Source organism: Penicillium solitum (assembly GCF_028829755.1).
Source record: "Penicillium solitum strain IBT 25940 chromosome Unknown utg000009l_segment0_segment0, whole genome shotgun sequence".
Classification (NCBI taxonomy): Eukaryota; Fungi; Ascomycota; class Eurotiomycetes; order Eurotiales; family Aspergillaceae; genus Penicillium; species Penicillium solitum.
This window is the reverse complement of record NW_027072128.1, coordinates 611774-632835: the sequence shown is the minus strand read 5'-3', so window position 1 is coordinate 632835 and position 21062 is coordinate 611774. Positions and strand designations below refer to the sequence as shown.

The 21062-nt window shown below is 47.7% G+C and overlaps 8 protein-coding genes across 8 annotated transcripts; 3 read left to right on the top strand and 5 right to left on the bottom strand.

Moving 5' to 3' along the window:
* Window positions 1–200: 200 nt before the first annotated feature.
* N7455_011367 (V-type proton ATPase proteolipid subunit) lies at window positions 201–1163 on the bottom strand (the record flags this gene model as incomplete). Its single annotated transcript, XM_065606647.1, has 6 exons — window positions 201–268; window positions 329–432; window positions 496–652; window positions 761–890; window positions 1020–1032; window positions 1147–1163. The coding sequence occupies 6 exons, from the start codon at window positions 1161–1163 to the stop codon at window positions 201–203; spliced, it is 489 nt and encodes a 162-aa protein (XP_065459813.1).
* A 547-nt stretch (window positions 1164–1710) lies between these two features.
* N7455_011366 (aminotransferase class I/II-fold pyridoxal phosphate-dependent enzyme) lies at window positions 1711–3095 on the bottom strand (the record flags this gene model as incomplete). The annotated part of the gene is made up of 3 exons (XM_065606646.1): window positions 1711–2037; window positions 2093–2235; window positions 2294–3095. The coding sequence occupies 3 exons, from the start codon at window positions 3093–3095 to the stop codon at window positions 1711–1713; spliced, it is 1272 nt and encodes a 423-aa protein (XP_065459812.1).
* A 310-nt stretch (window positions 3096–3405) lies between these two features.
* Window positions 3406–5987, top strand: bioDA (adenosylmethionine-8-amino-7-oxononanoate aminotransferase; the record flags this gene model as incomplete). The annotated part of the gene is made up of 5 exons (XM_040954462.2): window positions 3406–3587; window positions 3651–3744; window positions 3793–5126; window positions 5181–5758; window positions 5815–5987. 5 exons carry the CDS (start codon window positions 3406–3408, stop codon window positions 5985–5987), a joined length of 2361 nt encoding a protein of 786 aa, XP_040815034.2.
* Window positions 5988–7857: 1870 nt separating this feature from the next.
* N7455_011364 (uncharacterized protein) lies at window positions 7858–9559 on the top strand (the record flags this gene model as incomplete). Its single annotated transcript, XM_040954298.2, has 5 exons — window positions 7858–8012; window positions 8069–8082; window positions 8163–8567; window positions 8627–8985; window positions 9037–9559. 5 exons carry the CDS (start codon window positions 7858–7860, stop codon window positions 9466–9468), a joined length of 1365 nt encoding a protein of 454 aa, XP_040815049.1. The 3' UTR covers window positions 9469–9559.
* A 192-nt stretch (window positions 9560–9751) lies between these two features.
* On the bottom strand, window positions 9752–11469 carry N7455_011363 (sugar porter family MFS transporter; the record flags this gene model as incomplete). The annotated part of the gene is made up of 7 exons (XM_040954496.2): window positions 9752–9936; window positions 9983–10431; window positions 10480–10551; window positions 10607–10927; window positions 10981–11031; window positions 11086–11314; window positions 11370–11469. The coding sequence occupies 7 exons, from the start codon at window positions 11467–11469 to the stop codon at window positions 9752–9754; spliced, it is 1407 nt and encodes a 468-aa protein (XP_040815074.2).
* Window positions 11470–13641: 2172 nt separating this feature from the next.
* N7455_011362 (SDR family NAD(P)-dependent oxidoreductase) lies at window positions 13642–14457 on the bottom strand (the record flags this gene model as incomplete). The annotated part of the gene is made up of 1 exon (XM_040954339.2): window positions 13642–14457. The coding sequence occupies one exon, from the start codon at window positions 14455–14457 to the stop codon at window positions 13642–13644; it is 816 nt and encodes a 271-aa protein (XP_040815057.2).
* A 1454-nt stretch (window positions 14458–15911) lies between these two features.
* On the bottom strand, window positions 15912–17687 carry N7455_011361 (putative isoamyl alcohol oxidase; the record flags this gene model as incomplete). Its single annotated transcript, XM_040954368.2, has 3 exons — window positions 15912–17154; window positions 17204–17404; window positions 17452–17687. 3 exons carry the CDS (start codon window positions 17685–17687, stop codon window positions 15912–15914), a joined length of 1680 nt encoding a protein of 559 aa, XP_040815044.2.
* A 1201-nt stretch (window positions 17688–18888) lies between these two features.
* N7455_011360 (uncharacterized protein) lies at window positions 18889–20136 on the top strand (the record flags this gene model as incomplete). Its single annotated transcript, XM_040954285.2, has 3 exons — window positions 18889–19035; window positions 19095–19591; window positions 19647–20136. The coding sequence occupies 3 exons, from the start codon at window positions 18889–18891 to the stop codon at window positions 20134–20136; spliced, it is 1134 nt and encodes a 377-aa protein (XP_040815122.2).
* Between the last annotated feature and the right edge of the window lie 926 nt (window positions 20137–21062).

The window sequence follows — 21062 nt, the reverse complement described above, 5'->3', positions numbered from 1 at the left end:
CGTAGTATGTTACGGCGGTATAAAATCCGGACCTCCTTTGAGAGCCTCGAACATGAATATGATAGCTAAACCAGTGTCTCCGCCTAGAAATAGAAACAATAGAAGCAGAGTAGCATAGATGAGACCGAAGCCTGCAGAAGATCTCGCTACATTCTAGCAAAGATTACTATATCCGACGGCACGTCCGTCGCAAGGAAATATCATATGCACTCCAAGGCATCCTTGGCGCGCGAGTTCATGAGAAGGGCGACGATTAGCCCGTACAGGCCTGGTTCACATATTAGTTTCTCATTCTGCATATTTTCAGAAGGTATAATCTTGTTCTTACCCAGAACCTCAGCGAAGATGAGTATCAGAATCATGCCGACATATAGCTTTGGCTGCTGAGCTGTTCCACGAACTCCGGCATCACCAACGACACCAATAGCGAAACTGAAATCATGATAAAAGGGCCACCTTAGCTATATTTTGGTACTCATTTGTTACACTACTTACCCAGATGCCAAGCCGGCAAGGCCGACGGAGAGACCCGTAAAGAACTGGACTAAGCCTGTATATAAGGGGAGATTCTGTTTCAGATCGTTTGCGACAAGAACGGAAACGACTAAGCCGTAGATTCCGATAATGCCAGCCATCACAACCGGAACTATGTCTATTGAATCACGTCTGGATTAGCGTCGCATTCTCAAGTAATGAAAATGACCCATCTTGAACGGCGAAACTCCTCTGTAAACTATGCCGGCATTAGGACGTGACATACTCTTTACAATCAAGTCAGGCCGCAAGACAGCCATCGTGCAAACGCCAACGCCGGCCTTAGCCGTTCCGTAGGCAGCACCGAAGGAAGTGAAGACAATCGCGACTACGCAGCCCATAGCCCCAAAAAATGGCTGCGGGTCTCAAAGTTAGTCACTTGAATCGGGGCAGCAAGTTGAACATAGTGAGGGACAAGGGGTGTGAGCTTTGGTTGATGTTTGGGTTATCTTGTTTGAAGGAACCACAAGGAAGGGCGAACTCACGGCATAGACGGGACTAAGACAAGATTCAGTGAGTATGGATTAGATACAGGACACTAGAAGTGCAGAGAATCAGATTGCAATGAAAGGAGATCAGATGAAATGCGCGGGGTCTACGAGCTTTGCTTACCAGAACTCTGAAATCATTTTGCTGATTGATTTGGCTATTTGACCGCTTGAGGTGGAGAGATTAGGAGAGGTATGAGAAGACTAAAACACAATCTTACGGATGTTGTTGACGTTAGAAGTAACTGAGAGATGAGGCTCGCAAGATTGGAAGAATTGAAAGAACTTCCCAAGCCATGTCTGCCTGGGCGGGGATTGTCAGGTTGTCAGGTTGTCAGGTTATCAAGCGAGTTTTGCTTACTGGATCCTAGTAGATCCTAGTAGATTTTTGATAAATGTCTTTAGCTAGGCAGCTACGAGAGGTAAAAAGTACAAGGGGGACCAACCTATCAGATTGTTAAGGGTTTTCTCCTAGACGCAACTAGTACTAGTATACTAGATCCTAGTAAAATCCTTCGAACAAAAATGGTATTCATTGTTATTTATCACTATCACTTATCTAAGAGGTGAAAAGATAAAGTACGTGTATCAAGCTATGTATAATAATATATATCCGAGTATCTATATTACTGGCTGAAGCTAGGAGACAATCTCCATGGAAATGCAAAGCCCAAAGAACCTCAAGCTTTCATAATTTGGACGCATTTCTATGACTTTGATCGAGCCACGACTGGATCATTCGCGTCAAACCATCGATCTCCCCCTCGGTGTTTCCTGCATGCAAACATACTCGCACCCGTTCCTTTCCCTCGGGAATCGTCGGTGGCATAATCGCTCGAACAATGAATCCGTTTTCCTGGCAGAGACTCGCCAGCTGCCGTGGCTGCGATGTGCGAAGAGAGATAATGGGAGACGTGGGGAAATGGTCGACTTCGAACATGACTGATTGATATGTATGGAGGCCATCGAGCTGTTGTCGGAGATGGCGGATCAACTCCTGAAGCCGGCGTTGTAACTGTGACCCAGTTAGTTGTTGGTACATTAAGAGTATGGAGAGGGGATCGACTCACTGATTCAGTTTCACCGCATGACAGGAGCTCATATGCTGCGCGAATCGATGCCAGGAAGGGAAATCCTAGAGCGGTAGTATAGATCAAACTCCGGGCGTAGTTGATCAGGTAATCCCTTGTCTCTGGCCCGCAGAGAACCATGGCTGGGTAAATGTTAGTCGGGTATTTCAAGGGCCGACCAAACCAGACAAGACAACATACCTCCGTGACTCGCTAGTGCCTTGCCGAAGGTGTGCACTCGGATGAACATGCGATCCTGAACGCCGAGTTCCTGAACCACCCCAGCACCCCGCGGTCCAAACACACCCGTCGCATGCGCTTCATCGACATAGAAATATCCATTGCCGTGAGGTAGCAGTTCGTCAACAACCGCGATAAACTCCTTGATGGGAGCAACATCGCCGTCCATGCTGTAGATAGACTCAATGAGCACGAAGACATTGCGCGCACCTTCCGCAATTGCTGGGTCTTCGGCTATTTGCGATTGCAGAGCCTCTCTCAAGCCAATGGGCGAACTGTGGGCAAACATCTTCCGAGGACCAGCCCGCGACAGACGCATGCCCTCATGGGCACTTGCGTGGATGAGCTCATCGTATAAAATCACGTCGCCTGGCTGGGGAATACTGGATAGTACACCGACATTGGCATCATATCCGGAGTTGAATAAAAGTGCTGTCGGGGCTTGGTGGAATTCCGCGACAAAGTTTTCGAGCTCTTCCGCGTAAGCCGAATTCCCGTCTAATAGCCGAGAACCTCCGCTGGCAAGGGGGAATGATGGCGGTGTGTTGTTCAAAAGTGCTAAAAATCGTTCCCGGTATGCAGAAGACGTTGACAGTGACAGGAAGTCATTGGAGGAGAAATCCACAGCTGTCTGGGGTAAAATGGTCAGCCTCCGACGGGCAGATTTGGCTTCCCGGCGCGACAATGCGGCAGAGAGTGAGTCAATGAGGGTTTTGGGAGCTGAGCCCGATGTGCTCGATGTTTTGGGTTGAGATGCAACCATATTGATTTTCACGATCACTGACGTCAATTCCCCTGATGATCTTGGGTTCTGTTCCTGAAGGGTTTATGCACGGGATTATCCACTTGATTATTTTAGTTTCGAATATTGTTGATTGTTGATTGTTGATTGTTGAGATTGACAATAGGACAAGTCTTATTTCCCCAAAGTCCAAGAAGTTTAAGTCGTTGAGTCACCCAACAAGAGAGTCCGGTGAATTACAGAAAATGTGGGGATTTTGGCGTGGAGTCGGAAAGTCAATACTCTACCGAGGTCTGTTTTGAACTGACTCACTTCACTTCATCTCATTATCATGCCTCCAGTCGGTGCAGCGCTTTGGCGCAGTTTAAGAGCCCACCAAGTCTACGGGGCTAACACGGACGTGGGGAAGACAATTGTCTCCACGGTGTTGTGTAATGCCGTTCAACGTCAGAAACAGCGGGCCGCATTCCTCAAGCCCGTGTCAACAGGGGCATTGGATGATGCCGACGATCGGTAGGCGAACTTCAAAACACCATTGAATTGAATTTAATTTCGTTCAATCGCTCACGACTGCAGGCATTTGCAACGTTACGGCGCCGGAACGCTCACCAAATGTCTCTACCAATTCGATGACCCAGTGAGCCCGCATTTGGCAGCCAAAGATAAATTTGTAAGTGCCCATTGTCCTAATTTAGAACACACGAAGCTCACCGCGCAGATCCCGCGAGATGATGATCTCCTCGCATCCATACATAACACCCTGTCCGGCTGGGCACGGTCGGACATTGACTTCGCCCTTGTTGAGACTGCCGGGGGTGTACACTCCCCGGGCCCCAATGGCAATTCGCAAGCAGACTTGTATCGACCACTTCGGCTGCCAATTGTGCTGGTGGCAGACTCTCGTCTAGGGGGAATCTCTTCTTCGATCTCTGCTTACGAGTCGTTGCTCCTCCGTGGCTATGACATCTCATCGGTTCTCTTGTTCCGAGATGAGTACTACCAAAATCACGAATACCTGCGTGATTATTTCCAGAAAAAAAGCATTCCATTGGTGTCGCTACCGGCACCTCCCGCCCGACCATCGCAGCTGGATGCCGACTCCCAGTTAAGGGACGAGGAGGCCATGCTCGGCTATTACCAAAAGTCCGCAAAGGAGTCGGAGGTCCCCCGACTGCTTGAAGAGATGTCCGTCAACAACACCGAGCGCGTCCAGCGCCTGGAAGAGATGGCCGACCGGGCGCAAGAGCTGATATGGTACCCCTTCACCCAGCACCAAGGCATGAAGGCGAAGGATATTACCGTCATCGACTCAGCGCATGATGATTACTTCCAAACATTCGGCCCCAACACATCGAAAGATACCCAAAGCGAACTGCGCCCGACATTCGACGGATCTGCGTCTTGGTGGACGCAAGGCTTGGGCCACGGTAACCCCGAGCTGTCTCTATCTGCTGCCTATGCCGCCGGTCGGTACGGACACGTCATGTTCGCAGGGGCTGTCCATGAGCCAGCACTGTCGCTTGCAGACAATTTACTGAAAACCATCGAAAACCCGAGGTTCACTAAGGTCTTCTACACAGACAATGGAAGCACGGGGATGGAAGTTGCTGTGAAGATGGGTCTACGCGCTTCTTGCGACCGGTACGGTTGGGATGCGAGCCAGGAGCAGATCGGGATTCTTGGACTCAAGGGTAGCTACCACGGTGACACTATCGGTGTGATGGATTGTTCGGAGCCTTCAACATTCAATAAGAAGGTGGAGTGGTATCGTGGTCGTGGGCACTGGTTTGACTTCCCTCTTGTCAAGATGGTTGGCGGATCTTGGAAAGTTGAGATCCCCGGTGAGCTGCAGGCAGAACTCGGCGAGGATGTTGATTTCGCTTCATTGGGGTCGGTCTTTGATCTCGGCCAGCGTCTTGAGTCTGCTACTGCCCAGCGTTATAAGGACTACATCCATCGCACTATTCAGGATCTGGTCCACCGTCAAGGAGTGAAATTTGGTGCATTGATCCTGGAGCCTGTAATCCTCGGTGCGGGTGGAATGCTTTTCTGGTGAGAACCCGGTAGCGCAATTGTTTATTTATAGATGAACTAACCCTCTCCTAGTGACCCCCTCTTCCAGAGATGTCTGACCGATGTGGTCCGCGACCACCCAGAGCTGTTCTCCACTAACGCTTCCGCTCCCAAACAATCTCCGTCATGGTCGGGCCTGCCAGTCATCTTCGACGAAGTCTTCACCGGACTGTACCGTCTCGGTCGCCGCACATCCGCATCTTTCTTAGGGGTGCACCCCGACGTCGCCGTCAACGCTAAACTCCTCACGGGCGGGCTGGTACCGCTCTGCACGACTGTCGCTAGCGAGGAAATCTTTGATGCTTTCTCGAGTCCCGAGAAGAGCGATGCCCTCCTTCATGGTCACAGTTACACCGCCCATGCCGTTGGATGCACGGTCGCTGTTGACTCCTTGAAGACCATGGCTAAGCTTGATACTGATGGATCGTGGGATGTATACCGCGCTGACTGGCGTAGCAGCTCGCCTGCTACTGCTGAAGCTTCAACTCCAGATGTGTGGAGTGTTTGGTCGCATGGTCTCCTTCAGGACCTATCTTCCACGAAGTCGGTGGAGAGCGTGTTTGCTATTGGAACTGTGCTTAGTATTTCGCTGCGTGATGCAGCTGGTGGGGGTATGTTCTTCAGACCTAAAACACCTGATAAATTAACAAAGCTAACAATATCGCAGGCTACAACTCCAATGCCGCAAAGGGACTGCAGCAGAAGCTTGCTGTTGGCGGTGATCAGTTCAATGTTCACTCGCGCGTCCTTGGCAATGTTCTTTACCTGATGTCCAGTGTGACTTCTAAACCCGACTCCCTCCAAGAGATGGAGCGTCTCCTCCGATCGGCATTAGTGTAAGCCAGAGATAAGAATACATATATACCGACATGACAATTGAATATTTGAGCGCATGATCTTGTACACATCATCTGCAACCATAAGGGCATTCGAATGGACTCCAATTATCAGCGAAATACTTTCAAATCCCTTTTATAAGAAATGGAGCTTAGGAATGATAGCTGTACTCTCTATAGACGAGATATCAACCCACCGCCCATCCATCTCGACCAGTCAGGCCAAACCCTTCTAGAACTCCAGGATGTAAGATACACACACACACATATATATATACCATGACTACTAGAGACGCCCAATTGCAGCGACTTCGTTGATGAGTATATTGTATTGACCTACGATGCATGTTGTCATCAGAACGGGCCGTCGGTTCCGGAACCGACATACCTTCACAGGCCACGACACGGGCTTCCTAAGTCAGAGAAGTGGCATCTGGATGTCGTGACAAGCCTTGCTACCCCACTGAAACGGGATCCGGTTATACTACCTGCGTATGGGCCACTGGTCATTCCGTTCACGGAAGATTCCGGCTCTTGGTCCATAGTTTGTCATATTGGGAGCCGTACTCCGTACTAAGAGGGAGTTTTTGTAGTCGTGTGGTGAGATCAACACTTTCATTGACTATGTTACATGACAGACCCCACGAGGACTCCGAGAGGTGGAGTGCTTTTTGGGGATGGGCTGAATGCGGAGAAGCATTATTCGCGGATTTAAACTTTGACTTACGTTCGAATTGCTTCCAACCCGGGGTCGTCCGGGGGAAGTTGGAGATAGAGAGGTCAGAATGTGGAGGGAGGCACGGATACTCCAGTAGCCCTTTAGGTTTGTGATATGCACATATATACTCCGTACACACATCATAGATTGTCCGGATTAGGAAGGTATGATTCAATTATTTATAACCAGCTCGGTCGTTCCAAGTATGTGGTCAAGGGACTGTTCAGGAATACCCACACCCGACCTACCAAATACTACCTAGCCCCGTCAGTACTCCGTAGTGTACCTGCCCTAACCTTTAGGGCCGCATTAACCGTCGGATACGCGGCTTAACAAAATTGCCGAACCATAAATGTCTGCCTTGATGAAACCTTGGAATTGGCAAGGCTTGACTAAAATTAATTTTTTTTTTGGTGGCAAAAGAGCTTCACTCTAAGACCCACGGTCCTTCTATGCATACTGGACTTTTTTTTCTACTGGATCCTACCTAGGTAATTGATTTGCTACCCCTTGCGTACTGAGTACAATCTACAATATACCTACGTGGTATCGGTACACCGTTCATTCATATTGACAATAACGGAGATAAGTAAAGAGAGAAACCCATAACGGAGTGCACATCTTGGCATTTAGTAACAGCTTGAAACCAGTGAGATTCGGGATTGGAATAAGCGGCTACCCTCGGCCAGCCACGCGAGTCCGGCGATTCTTGTTAGATAATAGAATTCCGAGCCGAGTCTGTGATTGGGTGATTGTCGACACAGCGGGTCACAGTAACCCCACTTTCAGCCCGGAAGTGGACCCACCTACGCTTAATTTCTATGGATGATCATAACTTGGCATCAAAGCTTTGCATTTTTTTTAATCTGAGCCGCAAGATTATTGAAAACATAATGTGAATAGGCAATAGAAATTGAATGGACACTGATAAGCCCTGATTCCATCCCTTCCAGAAGATCCGGGCCCCAGAATTATGCCCTCCAACTCTCCATACAAGTTAAGCTGGGGTTGTCTTAGTTAACGTTGAGGAAAGCTCCACCTCTTGGCCCGAGAATTTTTTTTCCTTTGCACACATACAAGGGTTCTTTTCTTCCTTTACTTCTCTTCTCTATCTCCGCTTACACCCCTTCCCTGTCGGTCTATACACGTCGACATCATGATTCACGATGGAGTGACACCCTACCAGGAGGCGACTGACTCGGAGTCGGGATATAACGAGAAGAAGACGTTGGAGGATCAGAATCCACAGTATCAAGATGCCTTTGGAAACGAGGAGGGTGCGGAGGTTAAATATAAAACTATGAAGTGGTGGTAAGTTCATGCTATGAAGCAACAACCTTCAAGAATATGGGCTAATTCTGTGTTAGGCAAACGGGAATGTGTAAGTGCTAGAGCACACGCATGATCACAACTGTTGATCTGTTGATTAATTGCTATGAACCAACTCTGACCATTATCTAGTTATGATTGCCGAATCCGTCTCTCTGGGTGTCTTGTCCCTTCCTAAGACTCTCGCCCAGCTAGGCCTCGCCCCAGCTCTCATCCTAATTATCGGACTGGGAATTCTCGCTACCTACACCGGATACACAATCTACCAATTCCGCACTCGATACCCCCACATCCAGAACTTGGCCGACGCTGGCGAGGTCTTGTTCGGTGCTTTTGGACGTGAGCTGTTCGGCCTCGGCCAGCTGCTCTTCTCGATTTTCATTATGGGTTCTCACATCTTGACTTTCAGTGTCATGATGAACACCGTTACAGAACACGGAACTTGCACCATGGTTTTCACCGCCGTCGGATTTATCATCTGCTTCGTCTGCTCTCTGCCCCGTACCATGAAGAACATGACCTACATCTCATGCCTGTGTATGTACAATCGAACTCCGCCGGGACTCGAAGGAATAATCGCTAATTGTCATTTATAGCCTTCGCCAGTATTGTGACTGCTGTTATCATCACCATGGTCGCAGTCGGTGTGCAGAACCAGGGTGGTCAGAACCTCAAGGCTACCATCGACACCGATCTGGTCCAGGCCTTCAGCGCTGTCACCAACATCGTCTTTGCCTACTGCGCCCACGTGGCTTTCTTCGGTCTGATCGCTGAGATGGAGGAACCTAGGGATTTCCCCAAGGCTCTGATCATGCTGCAGACCTTTGAAATTATCTTCTACACCGTTGCTGCTGTGGTGATCTACTACTATGTCGGCCAGGAGGTCACATCTCCTGCCCTTGGATCTGCGGGCCCTATTCTGAAGAAGGTTGCTTATGGAATTGCCATCCCAACTGTACGTTGTCTTCCCATTCTATCTTCTCTTCGGCTGCTAACACACTCACAGATTATCGGTGCTGGTGTCGTCAACGGCCACATCGGTCTTAAGTACATCTACGTCCGCTTGTTCCGTGGCACTGACCGCATGCACAAGCGTGACCTGCTTGCTGTTGGCTCCTGGGTTGGAATCGCTCTTGCGTGCTGGGTTATTGCCTGGATCATTGCCGATGCCATTCCCGTCTTCAGTGATTTGCTGAGCCTGATTAGCTCGCTGTTCGCTAGTTGGTTCAGTTACGGTCTTGGTGGTGTGTACTGGTTGCACATCAACAAGGGCAAGTGGTTCTCCTCTCCTCGGAAGATTGCACTCACTATTGCGAATGTGTGCATTATTATGATTGGTGGTTGCATGTGTGGTCTTGGCCTTTACGTTTCCGGCAAGGCTATTCATGATGATGCCTCCAACAACAGCTTCTCTTGCGCTAGCAATGCCGAGGTTTAAGCTTGTTGTTTGTATATAAAATGTTTTCATGGATACTTTGTTGCTGGGCGATATCATTTGATTGGGTTACATAGAATTTAGACTTATGCACATAAATTCAGCATTGAGCTATATTTTCAGCGTATCGTTGTTATTGATGACGAAGTACCTAATAATAGATTCATTATAGATTCAGATAAAAAGGCAAAGAACGGTATTATTGGTACCAAGCGAAAAATATACTAAAATTCAAACATTTCCTAAAATCATCGAAACTCCCAGCATGTAACTTGGTGGACACCATCTAGACAGTGACATCCTCCAACTGCCTAGCGGTTCCAACCGTTTCCAATTCTACTGCCTTTGAGTTGATATTATCATCCAGAGCGCCCAGTGCTCTTCCACCAAAGAGGAGGTCAATCTCCTCGAGCGATTTTTGCTTGGTTTCTTTGAACCAGAAAAAGATTGTTGGGATGGTAACGCACACATCTAGCTCGTCAGTATCATAGCAAGGACAGTCACAGGGGTAACGTACTCCATGCTGCAAAAATCAAATAAAACTTCCATCCGATCTTCCCCAGCGCAATGGGTGAAACCTGGCTCCATAGCGTACTAACTGTCCAATTGCCAATTCCTGTAGCAAATGCAACGCCCTTGCCGCGAATCTGCATCGGCATAACCTCGGACATATATACCCAGGCAATTGAACCAAAGGACATCGAGAACAAGACCGTTACAGCAAATAGGAAGAAGACCCCACCGATGCTGTAGCCGGTCTTTGTCCCATCCTCGTTCTGCGAATTTAGGGCTGCTTCACAGACTAGTGCGATGGTGATTCCTGCGGCACCGAAGAGTAGAGGACGGCGACGGCCGATACGATCGAGGATGAAAGTAATGAAGAGGAGGTTTGCAAGAGGACCGACGACGTTGTAAATTCCGGTGACAAGGGTAGCTCGGTTCCCGGTAATGCCTAGTGCTTCATACCTGTCGTGGGTTAATACTTAATAATCATGTCGACAGTGGAGAACTGACATGATATTTTGGTAGTAGTTAATAACATTGATGCCGGTCATTTGGGAGAAAACCTGCACCAAGGTTCCTTGCCTGGTAAAGAAACATGAGAATCCCGATTCCCAATAGTAATGTGTGGGGAACTTACAACAACCGAGTCCGCCATTGCGGTACCTTGAACATGATTGTCCACCCAGAAGCCGTGATAACCCGTTCAGCGTTTATAGTGGTTTTAATTTCGCGGAATTCAGTTTGAATCCATTCCATGTTCGCGCCGTCATAGTGCAGGCGCTTCAGGATGCGGAACGCCTCATCCTCCTGGTCTTTTTCGATGAGATGACGAGGGGACTCAGGGAGCCAAAACATTCCTAAGAACAGCATGAATGCGGGAAGTGCTTGAAACGCGAGTGGGAATCGCCATTGCAAAGAGCTGCTGTTAGGGGCATGAAGGGAACCATATCCAATCCATCTGATATGTATAAGTATTGCAGTCCAAATGGAATGAAATAGGAACAAAAGTACGTGCTAACGATGAAGCCAACCCCAATCATTTGCTGTGAAAGTCCGACAATCCTGTACAAGCCATGATTTAGTCTGATATCACTTCTCCGGTTTGAAGGTTCTTACAAGCCACGGGTTTTTGGATGGGCGCATTCGGCCTGGTAAACTGGAACAGACATACTGAGGACACCCACTGCCCAGCCAGCGACAATTCGTCCAACTAGAATCATGACCAGATTCCGAGCTGCAGATTGGAGAATAGCACCAATAGTCGCCAGTAAGGCACCGAGCTGGATTGTTCTTCTACGGCCGAATCGGTCGATAGTCAAACCGGCCATGAGGGCACCAATGGCCGCTATATTGCTGTCAATTCTTGTCTGATCACCCAAATCCCACGGTAGGAGACAAACCGCCTCCTGAGAATGTGCTGTTGATGGCGCCGATAATTGTGGATGCTTTGGTCGTATTGAAGAAGTTTAAAAAGTGCGGGGAAGCGATCACATCGGTCATGACACCTATAATATCAGTCCCATAGTCAACTTTTGCGTAGTGAGTTGGTGAACAATACCAGAATCATAACCGAACAGAAAGCTGCCCGTTGCGGCAAATGTTGCCAATCCTATTGTATAGATTTTACCCATGGTGATTGATCAAAGGTGGAGTGAATTCTACAATGGAGTTGAATGGGCCAGGGAATCATATGTCTTTTAGAGGCTATCCATCCTAGCAAGTGTGGCAATAAAATGGAATAGTCGGCCGGCAAAAAAGGATAAAGTCAAATGCTAATACACTTAAACTTGGATTAGAAGTTCCTGGTGGCGTTTGGTATACTACTGTATAGAGTAGGTTTAGAGAAGGTAAGAACAAAGGATCCGTTGGCATGTGCTGGCTGGTATTTTGATAGTTTGCGTAGACCTCACCATGTTGATTTTTCTGTACCCATGGGGTTTCCCTTACGAAGTAATGATCATGGATTTAACATGTCGATATTAGAATGATACTGTCTGAATCACTATTATCTGATTGATATTTATCAGCAACGCTAATATCCGTACAGACTAGTATGGAGATATCCCCACTAGACAGACCACTACGGGACGACACAACCCCGCATTTTCAGTACTAGTCCAAATTGAATTATAGTACAAAGTCCATGTAAAATGGCCACCGATGAATATGCTTGTCTCCGATTCCCATAGTAGTAATTTACTTGGCCATGGCAGGTCTTAATCCAGGAGTTGAAATGCAAACCACATTCTGGCGATGTTTGATAGGGTGTATAAGTAGAAACTCTAGATACCGAGGCAGAAAATGAGAAACGTTACTATACTTGAATTCGTCGGCGCCGAGACAATCCAGGTAAAGCGCAAAATTTAGACAGGGATGGATCACAAGGCCAGGCTTTCCGAGTGCTTTTATCCAACGATTTAGCCAAAATCCGGTGGCCTAATTTTGCAATATGGGGATGCATGTCTCAGATTACTCTAGCTAATATATCATTCAAAGTTCTACGGCAGGTTAGCCGGGGAACGAATTCACTGGATTGGTGGATTTTGTCTATAATTCATTTCTCTACCATGTCCATTAAAAATGTATTCTGCACATGACTTGGACCTTCAAGGATAGGGAATTTTAGTCATTAGGTACCAAAAACACGAAGAAACAAAACTGACAGGAAGGAAAAGACACTCAGAGGAAAGCTCATGCCCTCGTTACTTTCATCTCATACAAAACACTTCGTAGTCGGAAAAGATCTGTTGAAATTCTTCCAACGATGTCACTAACATGTCCAACTTCCTAAGCGCAGATGAAAGTTTTGATTTCTCAAAAAGAAAGTCTTCGCTTGCTCTTGATCTAGCCTTCTTCGCTCCATAACGTCTACATGGTACTTATCCGATCCACTTTTCGAGTCACTTAATATGCTATGGGGAATGAGGGGTATCCATTGAGAGCCATCAGTGGACGTTGTATGTCTTCGATTCTGTGCTCACGTGTATTTCTATGGTGGGGTTTGGTATCCTAGCAATGTCCCAGAAGCAGTGTCGTGGTAAGTAATCGGATTAATTAAAATCAAAGCATATATAGTACCCCGTCTGGTTAGGTGTGTGTGTCTGTGTACCACTTGGCAGTGTTAGGTCGAATCCCGGTTTGTGCGGGTTCATTTCAAGGCTTAACCACACCACCGAGAGCGAGTGTATCACCATTTTAAGAGACAAGCCCATGAGCAAGAGTCCACGATCAAAGAAAATTGACGCGCTGGTTAAAATTTGCGTTTGGCAAGAGTTTGCATTTGCGTAGGGTTGCTTGGCTAAGAACCAGGTATTACCTACATTATAAATTTACTATTCACGTGGAAAGTGTCGGTTTGAGTTTCGGATAATCCTTTTTTCTAACTTTAGAAATTGTATTACTCTGAATTTTGCTAGATATACACCATATTCAAGGGGCGCAAGGTGGATGGCTATCCCGTGTCGTTTTAGTGCTTAGGCATTGCCGCTTTTTGACCACTGCGCCAAATCGAGTAATACTCAAAAGGCCCCCAGTTAATCCACCAAGATCAGGTGCCCAATTTTACAGGGCTGGAGATCGCTCACTGGGTATAGCCTAATAGTTACATATGCTGCTGACTCCCCGGGCCCGGGGCCTCACTAAGCCATCAAGCGAGTACATCACACTCATAATTCATCGCTGAGTATATTCGCCATCGACAAATAGCGCAGTTCCAGTGACGAAAGAAGCATGACCGCCAGCCAGATATAGCACACCGTCCGCAATTTCCCGTGCCGAACCCATTCGCTGCATGGGAACCATGTTTTGAACTTTCTCATTCATAACCGCAAGAATCTCCGGCTTAGCCGTCAAAGGTGTTTCAGTGTATCCGGGACAGACAGCATTGATCCGCACACCGTCCTTTGCATAATCCTCCGACGCAGTTCGCGTCAGCCCCATAATCCCGTGCTTAGTGACAGTGTATGCTGTCGACATAGGCAGTCCAACGACTGCCTGAATAGAACCGAAATTGACAATGGAGCCCCGCTGCAGCGGCCGTCCATCAATGGCGGAAAGAATAGGCTTTTGCTCCAGCATAATCTTGCACGCGGCTCTGAGAACAAAGAATGATCCTGTAAGGTTGACATCGACGATCTTTTGCCAGTCTGCAGTTTCGCAAAAGGCTGCGCCACCCTTATGTTTCATCGCCATGCCTGCAGCGTTGACTACATAGTCGATGCGGCCCAAGGCTTTGGCAGCGGCCGAGATAGATTCGTTGACTTGGTCCTCATCTGCAACATTGACGACGTAAGTCTCAATGTGGCACTTGTCCGACTTATTTTGCTTGGATAGTTCCTCCTCGATCTCGGCCTTGACAGCCGACAAAGACCCCTGGTTGAGGTCGAATAAGGCCAAGCCAGCGGCGCCCTCGGCAGCGAATGCCAGTGAACACGCTCGGCCAATGCCCGATGCAGCTCCAGTGATCAATGCGAAACCGGAAACATCCATTGCGAATAATTTGCGTATGGTACGGAGTGAACCCGACAAAAGGTATTGCGGTATTGGGAATGAGAGAATAAGAAATGAATTATATTTTGATTGAAATTATGTGACTTGGGGTGTTTATAACTACTACAACTTATCACTATGCGCAAGGTATGTTCTGCGTTCATGCGGCTGGGCTTTCCCGTCGGTTGTAGTTGCATAAACTTTATCGCGTCCCCACGCTACGGGCAAGACTTGCCTGGTCCATGCTTCCAACCGAAATCAGGCGCGTCGGCCGTGTGAAATAAATGTGTCATATCTAAATTATTCCTACTACGGGATTCTTACCGATGTATATCTCCTGCTTATCATGGAATCTCCTACCTAATCCTGGGCGACGGGACAGATTTACAAGAAGGGGCAACATCTTCCAATCGCCGAAGTGATGCCTGTGCCGAATGTTTGTTTGTAGACCCAACGCCACTGCAACTTGAGAAATTATTCTTATCATAATTTACTAACCGCTGCAACGCTCTACGTTGAGAACAAAATCAGAAAGCAATATGCATTAGCGAAATACGCACATTACCAAGATATATATTTTGATCAAGTATAGTTTACACAACATCTTTCACTTAATGCTAGTCCATGTTCAATCAACAACTTTAGGTTCATATAAATGCATGATATTGGGCAAATTTGTATCTGGTATACACTCGATTTTCTTTTTCTTTCCTCAGCCCTTGAATTTGAGGAGCAAAATCAGGAGACCACAGAGGACAAATCTAATGCAAGGAAATTCTTTGGTGTATTATGGGAGTAAATAGCACTGTGACTGCATCTTAGTGTTCAAAATTTATAAAATCAAGAGTTTTATCTTTAATGTGAAGGACTCCTAGTTCGAAACTTTCAGGATTCTAACTTTATAGTTAACGTCTACTATAAATTGATTCTGACTAAAAGATCTATAAAGATCATTTCTATATAAATCCGATGCCTTTAATCAATGCTACCTTAGCTTATACTACTATAACTATTATTTACTATAATATATAACGTCTTTTCGACAGGCTCCCTCTTTTATTTCTTGGCATATGGTTGTGAGGACATAGAACCTAGAGAACTACGAAAAAAATAGGAGACTCTGGAAAATCTTTAGTTGTGCAGAGAAGAGAAGATACGAACTTCTAATGTCGTTTCTATCGTACCTAGTGTATTATGGACTACAAAATTGTGCGGAAGTATTGAGAGGCTAAACCGAAAGTGCTAACACTAACCGCACAGTGTAATTCACCGTTTAGAAGGACAATGAGAAAGGTCATTATCTGGCAAAACATGCTAATGATATATGCAATATAGACAAATAGACAACATATATATATCTATATAATTAAGATTTAAACGGAATGGTGGATCGCTATCTTACATCATGCCATGAAATCAAACCAAATCTATCCCATGCTCAAGCTCGAGCAAGCTTAAGCACGACACATCCGCCCCGACTCAGAGACAGACCAGACATCACTGCCGACAGCCTTGAGGGCATACAAAAACGAGGAAGGATCCCACTTGCGCTTGACAGCGAGCAGACGATTATAGTTGCTTCCGAAGAAGGTCTGCTTCCAGTTTGGCTGGCGGAAATTAGCTTCGTTCTGGTAACAGCCACTGTCCGGGGTGACGGCCTCGAGCCGAGGCACGTATTCGGTCGTCATCTTGTGTTGGTCCGCGATCATTTTGGACCAAGGCGCAGTCTCGTTCCACGGTGTGCCGATTTGCATCGTCACGGCTGCGTTGCGAAGGGCTGGGAATACTGCGTTCGAGACGTTGACCGGGGCTGAGACGTTCATTCCGACTCCGACGGCGATCACACCCGCTTGGGTCAGGCTGCGCAATGCTGAACCAATCCCATTGGAGTTCTGCTCTAGCGCCTTGCGGGGAATCAGACGGCCGCCATACTGGTAGGAGCCCACGGCTAGGTTACCCCAAGGAAGAGGGCCCATATACTTGTTGTAGTGGTCATAGTACGAGTCGTGCTCGCTGAAGCTAGCTTGATACTTGATGTTAAGCGAGGTGAGCTTCGAGGTGAACGGTTTGAGGATGGCTTTGACGTCGTCGATAGTCTGGTTGTAGGCTGTGACGGGGTTGATGATGAAGAAGCTTGAGGTCATCTGGTAGATGACAGTTACACCCTGGTCGACCATGGCGGGCAATAGAGAATGGAACTGCGAAACAGCCTCGTAGAAGGTATCGGTGCTGATGTTGGCCGCCGTCATCTGAAGAGAGGCACCGGCAATGGGCGCGTCTTTGTGTGCCTTGACAACAATGGACATGACAACACCGTAGTTGCCGGCGCCACCACCGCTCAGTGCCCAGAACAAATCGGCATTCTCGGAGCGTGAGGCCTTGACCAGCTTGCCAGCAGCGGTGACAACCTCGAACTCTAGGGTGTTATCAGCCCCAAGACCGAAGTTGGTGCTGAGGGCAGAGTGACCACCACCTTGGGTGTAACCACCGGCGAGACCGACCGTGGGGCATTCCCCAGTGACGACGACGAGGCCCTTGGCAGATCCGGCCTTGAGGATCTGGTAACCAACCACACCGGCACCGACCTTAAACGCAGGGCCCTGGTAGGTCGGGCTAGACCAGTCCTTGTATTCGATATCATTCAAGTGGTGAGTCCATACAGAGAGGGCACCGGCACCGGTTGAACGACCAAGATAACTACGCCATATCAGCATTGATCTGTAGAAAAACTGTTGAGGCAACTTACTCATGGCCGGTGTTACGGATAACGAAGCGGATGTTGTTATCACGGGCGAAATTCACAGCAGCAACGACCTGATCGCTGGAAGAGACGTTCACGGCGTAGTTCACGTAGTTACCAAGGAGGCATGGCTTAGACTTGGCGGTGAACGGGTCGCAACTCTGGTTGGCGAAGTACGTCTGCATCACCGACGAAGAGGAGTCAAGACTGGCGGCGATTAGCGATGTCAATTTCCCCAGACTAGCACGACTTACTGGGGCTGCGGGTTATTCCAGCTTGTCTTGAGCGCCGCACAGGCGGCAGCATTGTAGTTGGGTTCATGACAGGGGCTACCAATTGGCACGGTCGCAACCAGGCGACCACCAACTGTGCTATTCAGGGAGGCCCAAGCCGATGGAGCAGGCCAACAGCTATCACTTGGCAAACAGTGACAGTTCGATGCGAGGGCCGGTGCGGCAAGAGCCACGAGGGAAGCCAAAGTCCACTTCATGGTGGAGGAGATGGGTGGGATAAGGTTGTGGAAGAATGGAGGCACAGGTGTCGATCACCCTCTTTTATTTACAACAGGACTTCACATTCCTCGATATTGAACATGGATAACAATTCGGAGATGTTGCCCAGTGCGTCTAGTTGGATTCATTGTGGATAAGGGGATTTAATCGGGGTGGAACCGAGATACTAAATTCTAAGGCAGGTACGGATTACGGATACCGAGTACGCAATACATATGGTGTACATACCGTTCATGCGAGCGCGATCTACCACTGCAGTTGTGATCTACACTAGCCGGAATGTGATCGCACGGCTATTGATTTTTTTGTTGTAAGCACAATGGGTTTGTTTCTTTGCCATCAACATTATCTTCCAATCTCGGACAACTTCTTTTTACGACGCGGAAGTGCCGGACCACACTAAGAAACCTTGAGGCTAAGATCTGGGATCCACTGGGGCAGTTCCTCAGTGTAACCTGAATGAAATTCATCCAATCGGTGTCTTTGGTTCAACGCCACCAAGCTCCACCTCAGCGAGCCCTAATGGCTCCAGGGCTGAGATCCATGTCCGGAGGTCAGTGCGCCTTGAATATTGTATGTTGTATGCTTTGGTGGCTTTAAGCTTGCATCGAACAATTTCCCAGTTCAGGGGTATTTCATAGGTGATGATTGACCTCAATGGCCAAGCTTATATGTTGTATTAACATCATAATTGAGAGCATGTCAACCAAGTCTCAGTCTCATTGAAAATGACTCTCGCCCCACAAATATAACTTATGTTGTAATTCAACCTAGCCAGTTGGAGGAGACCTCAGATGCACAAAATTGAGTTTGGGAACCTAGTAGCCTTGAAACATTGGTTGGAATGCGCTAAATCGACTAAAGTAGGAATGATCGTCGAAGTTTGCACGATCCGAGGTTAAAGAACAACCAATCTGTGGCTGGGCCCATGAATCATCCCAAGTTTTCGGCGCACAATGCGAGCTATTGCCCGCTATGAATCTAGTTGATCAAGGTTCCAGAAATCTTGGAAGGTGTCTATCCGGGGTTGATGACCGAAGCGATCCGTGGTTTCTGCTAAACTCTTTTTTCTTCCTGACTCGTACCCGTTGACTATTCCAACTGTCAAATCCGCATTCATTTATATGAGGGATCGCCCTTTTGACAATGCTGTGAAGTTAGCTTGTTTATCTCCACACAATGTCGCAAACTGATCTTGGCCCAGCCCTGGAGAAGGGGATTTGGGCTGCAGTAGTCATTGCTGCGGTGGTCGTTATTCTACGGATCTTCGGCAAAATCAAGATCAATCGGTTTGGTGTCGATGATGGCCTGATGATTTTCGCTGAGGTAGATCTCCCTGGCTAGCTTGTGGATCACCTCCATAGACTGACTTCAATGCTTTCTAGATTCTGGCGATTGTATCAACAGCATTCTTGACCTTGTCGGTTAAGCATGGGTTCGGCAAGAATCTCAACACACTACCATCAAATGACAAGCAAGAAGTCTTGAAGAACATCGCAATCCAAGTGCCAATCGTCACCATCAGCACCACCATAGCCCGCTCCGCGTTCATTCTCTACATCCTCCCCCTCCTCGGAACCAACAAGTACTACCAAGCCGCGCTATGGGCTGTTCTGGTGATACAGTTCGCTGGGAACGTTGCATCGGCCGTCCTGCCGCTTAGCATCTGTCGCAATGTGGCCGCTCTATGGGATCCAGCAGTCGCAGCTACGACGACCTGTGGCAACTCGAAAGCAGTCATCAAATTCGCCTACTACTCCAACACGTTCAACTCAGCCACCGATCTGTTTTTGGCTGTCTTCCCAACAGTGGTATTCTGGAACTTAAATCTGAAACTACGCATCAAGATCAGTTTGATCGGTCTTCTGAGTTTGGGTATCGTGTAAGTACCTCTGCCCCAAATCGTATAGCCATAATGTTCTAACCCAATGCTACAGTGCAATGATCGCATCCATCATCAAAACAACCAAACTGGACTCTGTACCGAGTATCACGAATACCGGAGCCGGCGGCGGCATCGAACTAATCCGCTGGGGATACATCGAAAACGTCATTATCATAATCACCTCCTCGATCCCCTGCATCCGCCCCTTGATCATCTCATCCGTCCGCAAGCTCTCCAGCGGCAAATACTCCCGCTCCTACGAACTCAGCATGCCCTTCGGCGGGCGCAAATCGGGGGCCGCCCCAAACGAGACAAACCAGTCGCGCCGCACGCGCAAGTTCAAGTCCGACGTTGAAAATAATAGCATCGATCGTATTCTGGATCATAACCAGAGCGCGCATACTAGCACGTCTATAGGAGGGGCGCCTGATTCTCCTACTTTCTCTACCCCCGGTATCACGAAGCAGGTGGAGATTTCGGTTATCTCAGATTCTCGGCAGCCTGCGAAGGAGCATATGGGGGATCTCTCATTGGGGAGTTAGAGCGGATCTAATTTATATTTAGATTGTTCTAGAACCCGGCTTATTTTAGATTAGCCTACGCCGTCACGAATATGTATATTATGAAAGTACTTAGATCCTTGTACTCCGTACTAGTTGGAAAGTTGCTAAGCCTGGTCTGTAAACTAGTCTCAGACTAATTTCACCCCTTCATTAATCAAATCAAACTTTCGCTTCTTATTGCCTGACCTAGTCCCACGTGTACAAGATTTAGCGGTTCTCCTGGATTGAAAAGCACGTGTGAATTAACGCGGGTAGCGCCGTTCCAGCTTTTGCATAGCCCATTTCTCCTCGGAGACAACCCAACCACATAATCTCACCGACGGGCTATCCCGTACTTTCATAATCTTTAGTTTGTGCCCTGGGTTATATCTTAATTAATCCAAGCAGCGTGGACATGTGGTTCCTCCAACGGATAAACGTTGCCCTTTCCCAAAGGTACCCAATGTGTTGAGATCGGCTTTAATTATCGCTTATGTGCGGAGTACGGAGTATATAATAGTTTATCCGTATACAAGGATAATACGGAGTAGATGAGCCACGAATAGGGGGTTGAATATAGTGTCCCCGAGTAGGAGCCGGTTATTACGGACCCCAAGTTTTGATTAAACGCAAACAAATAATTTAGATTACGTTAGAGAATTCCTCATATGTTAAACCTGCTCTGTCCTTGGCATGCCATGTTACCGCATGGGTTTGAAAGCAAATATCGTATATGCAGACTCTATTGAGATTCCCGCTATGAGAAAGATGGCATTGTGTTTGACTCGACAGTAACTCGAGCATGTTGCCTGTAATAAAAACAGGAATGCAATATGTGGGTTTATGGGGATGGATGAAAGACGGCAAGCGGGATGACCCACGACATTCAAGGCCCCACGCTCAGGTCGCCTCAACTGCCATGCCAT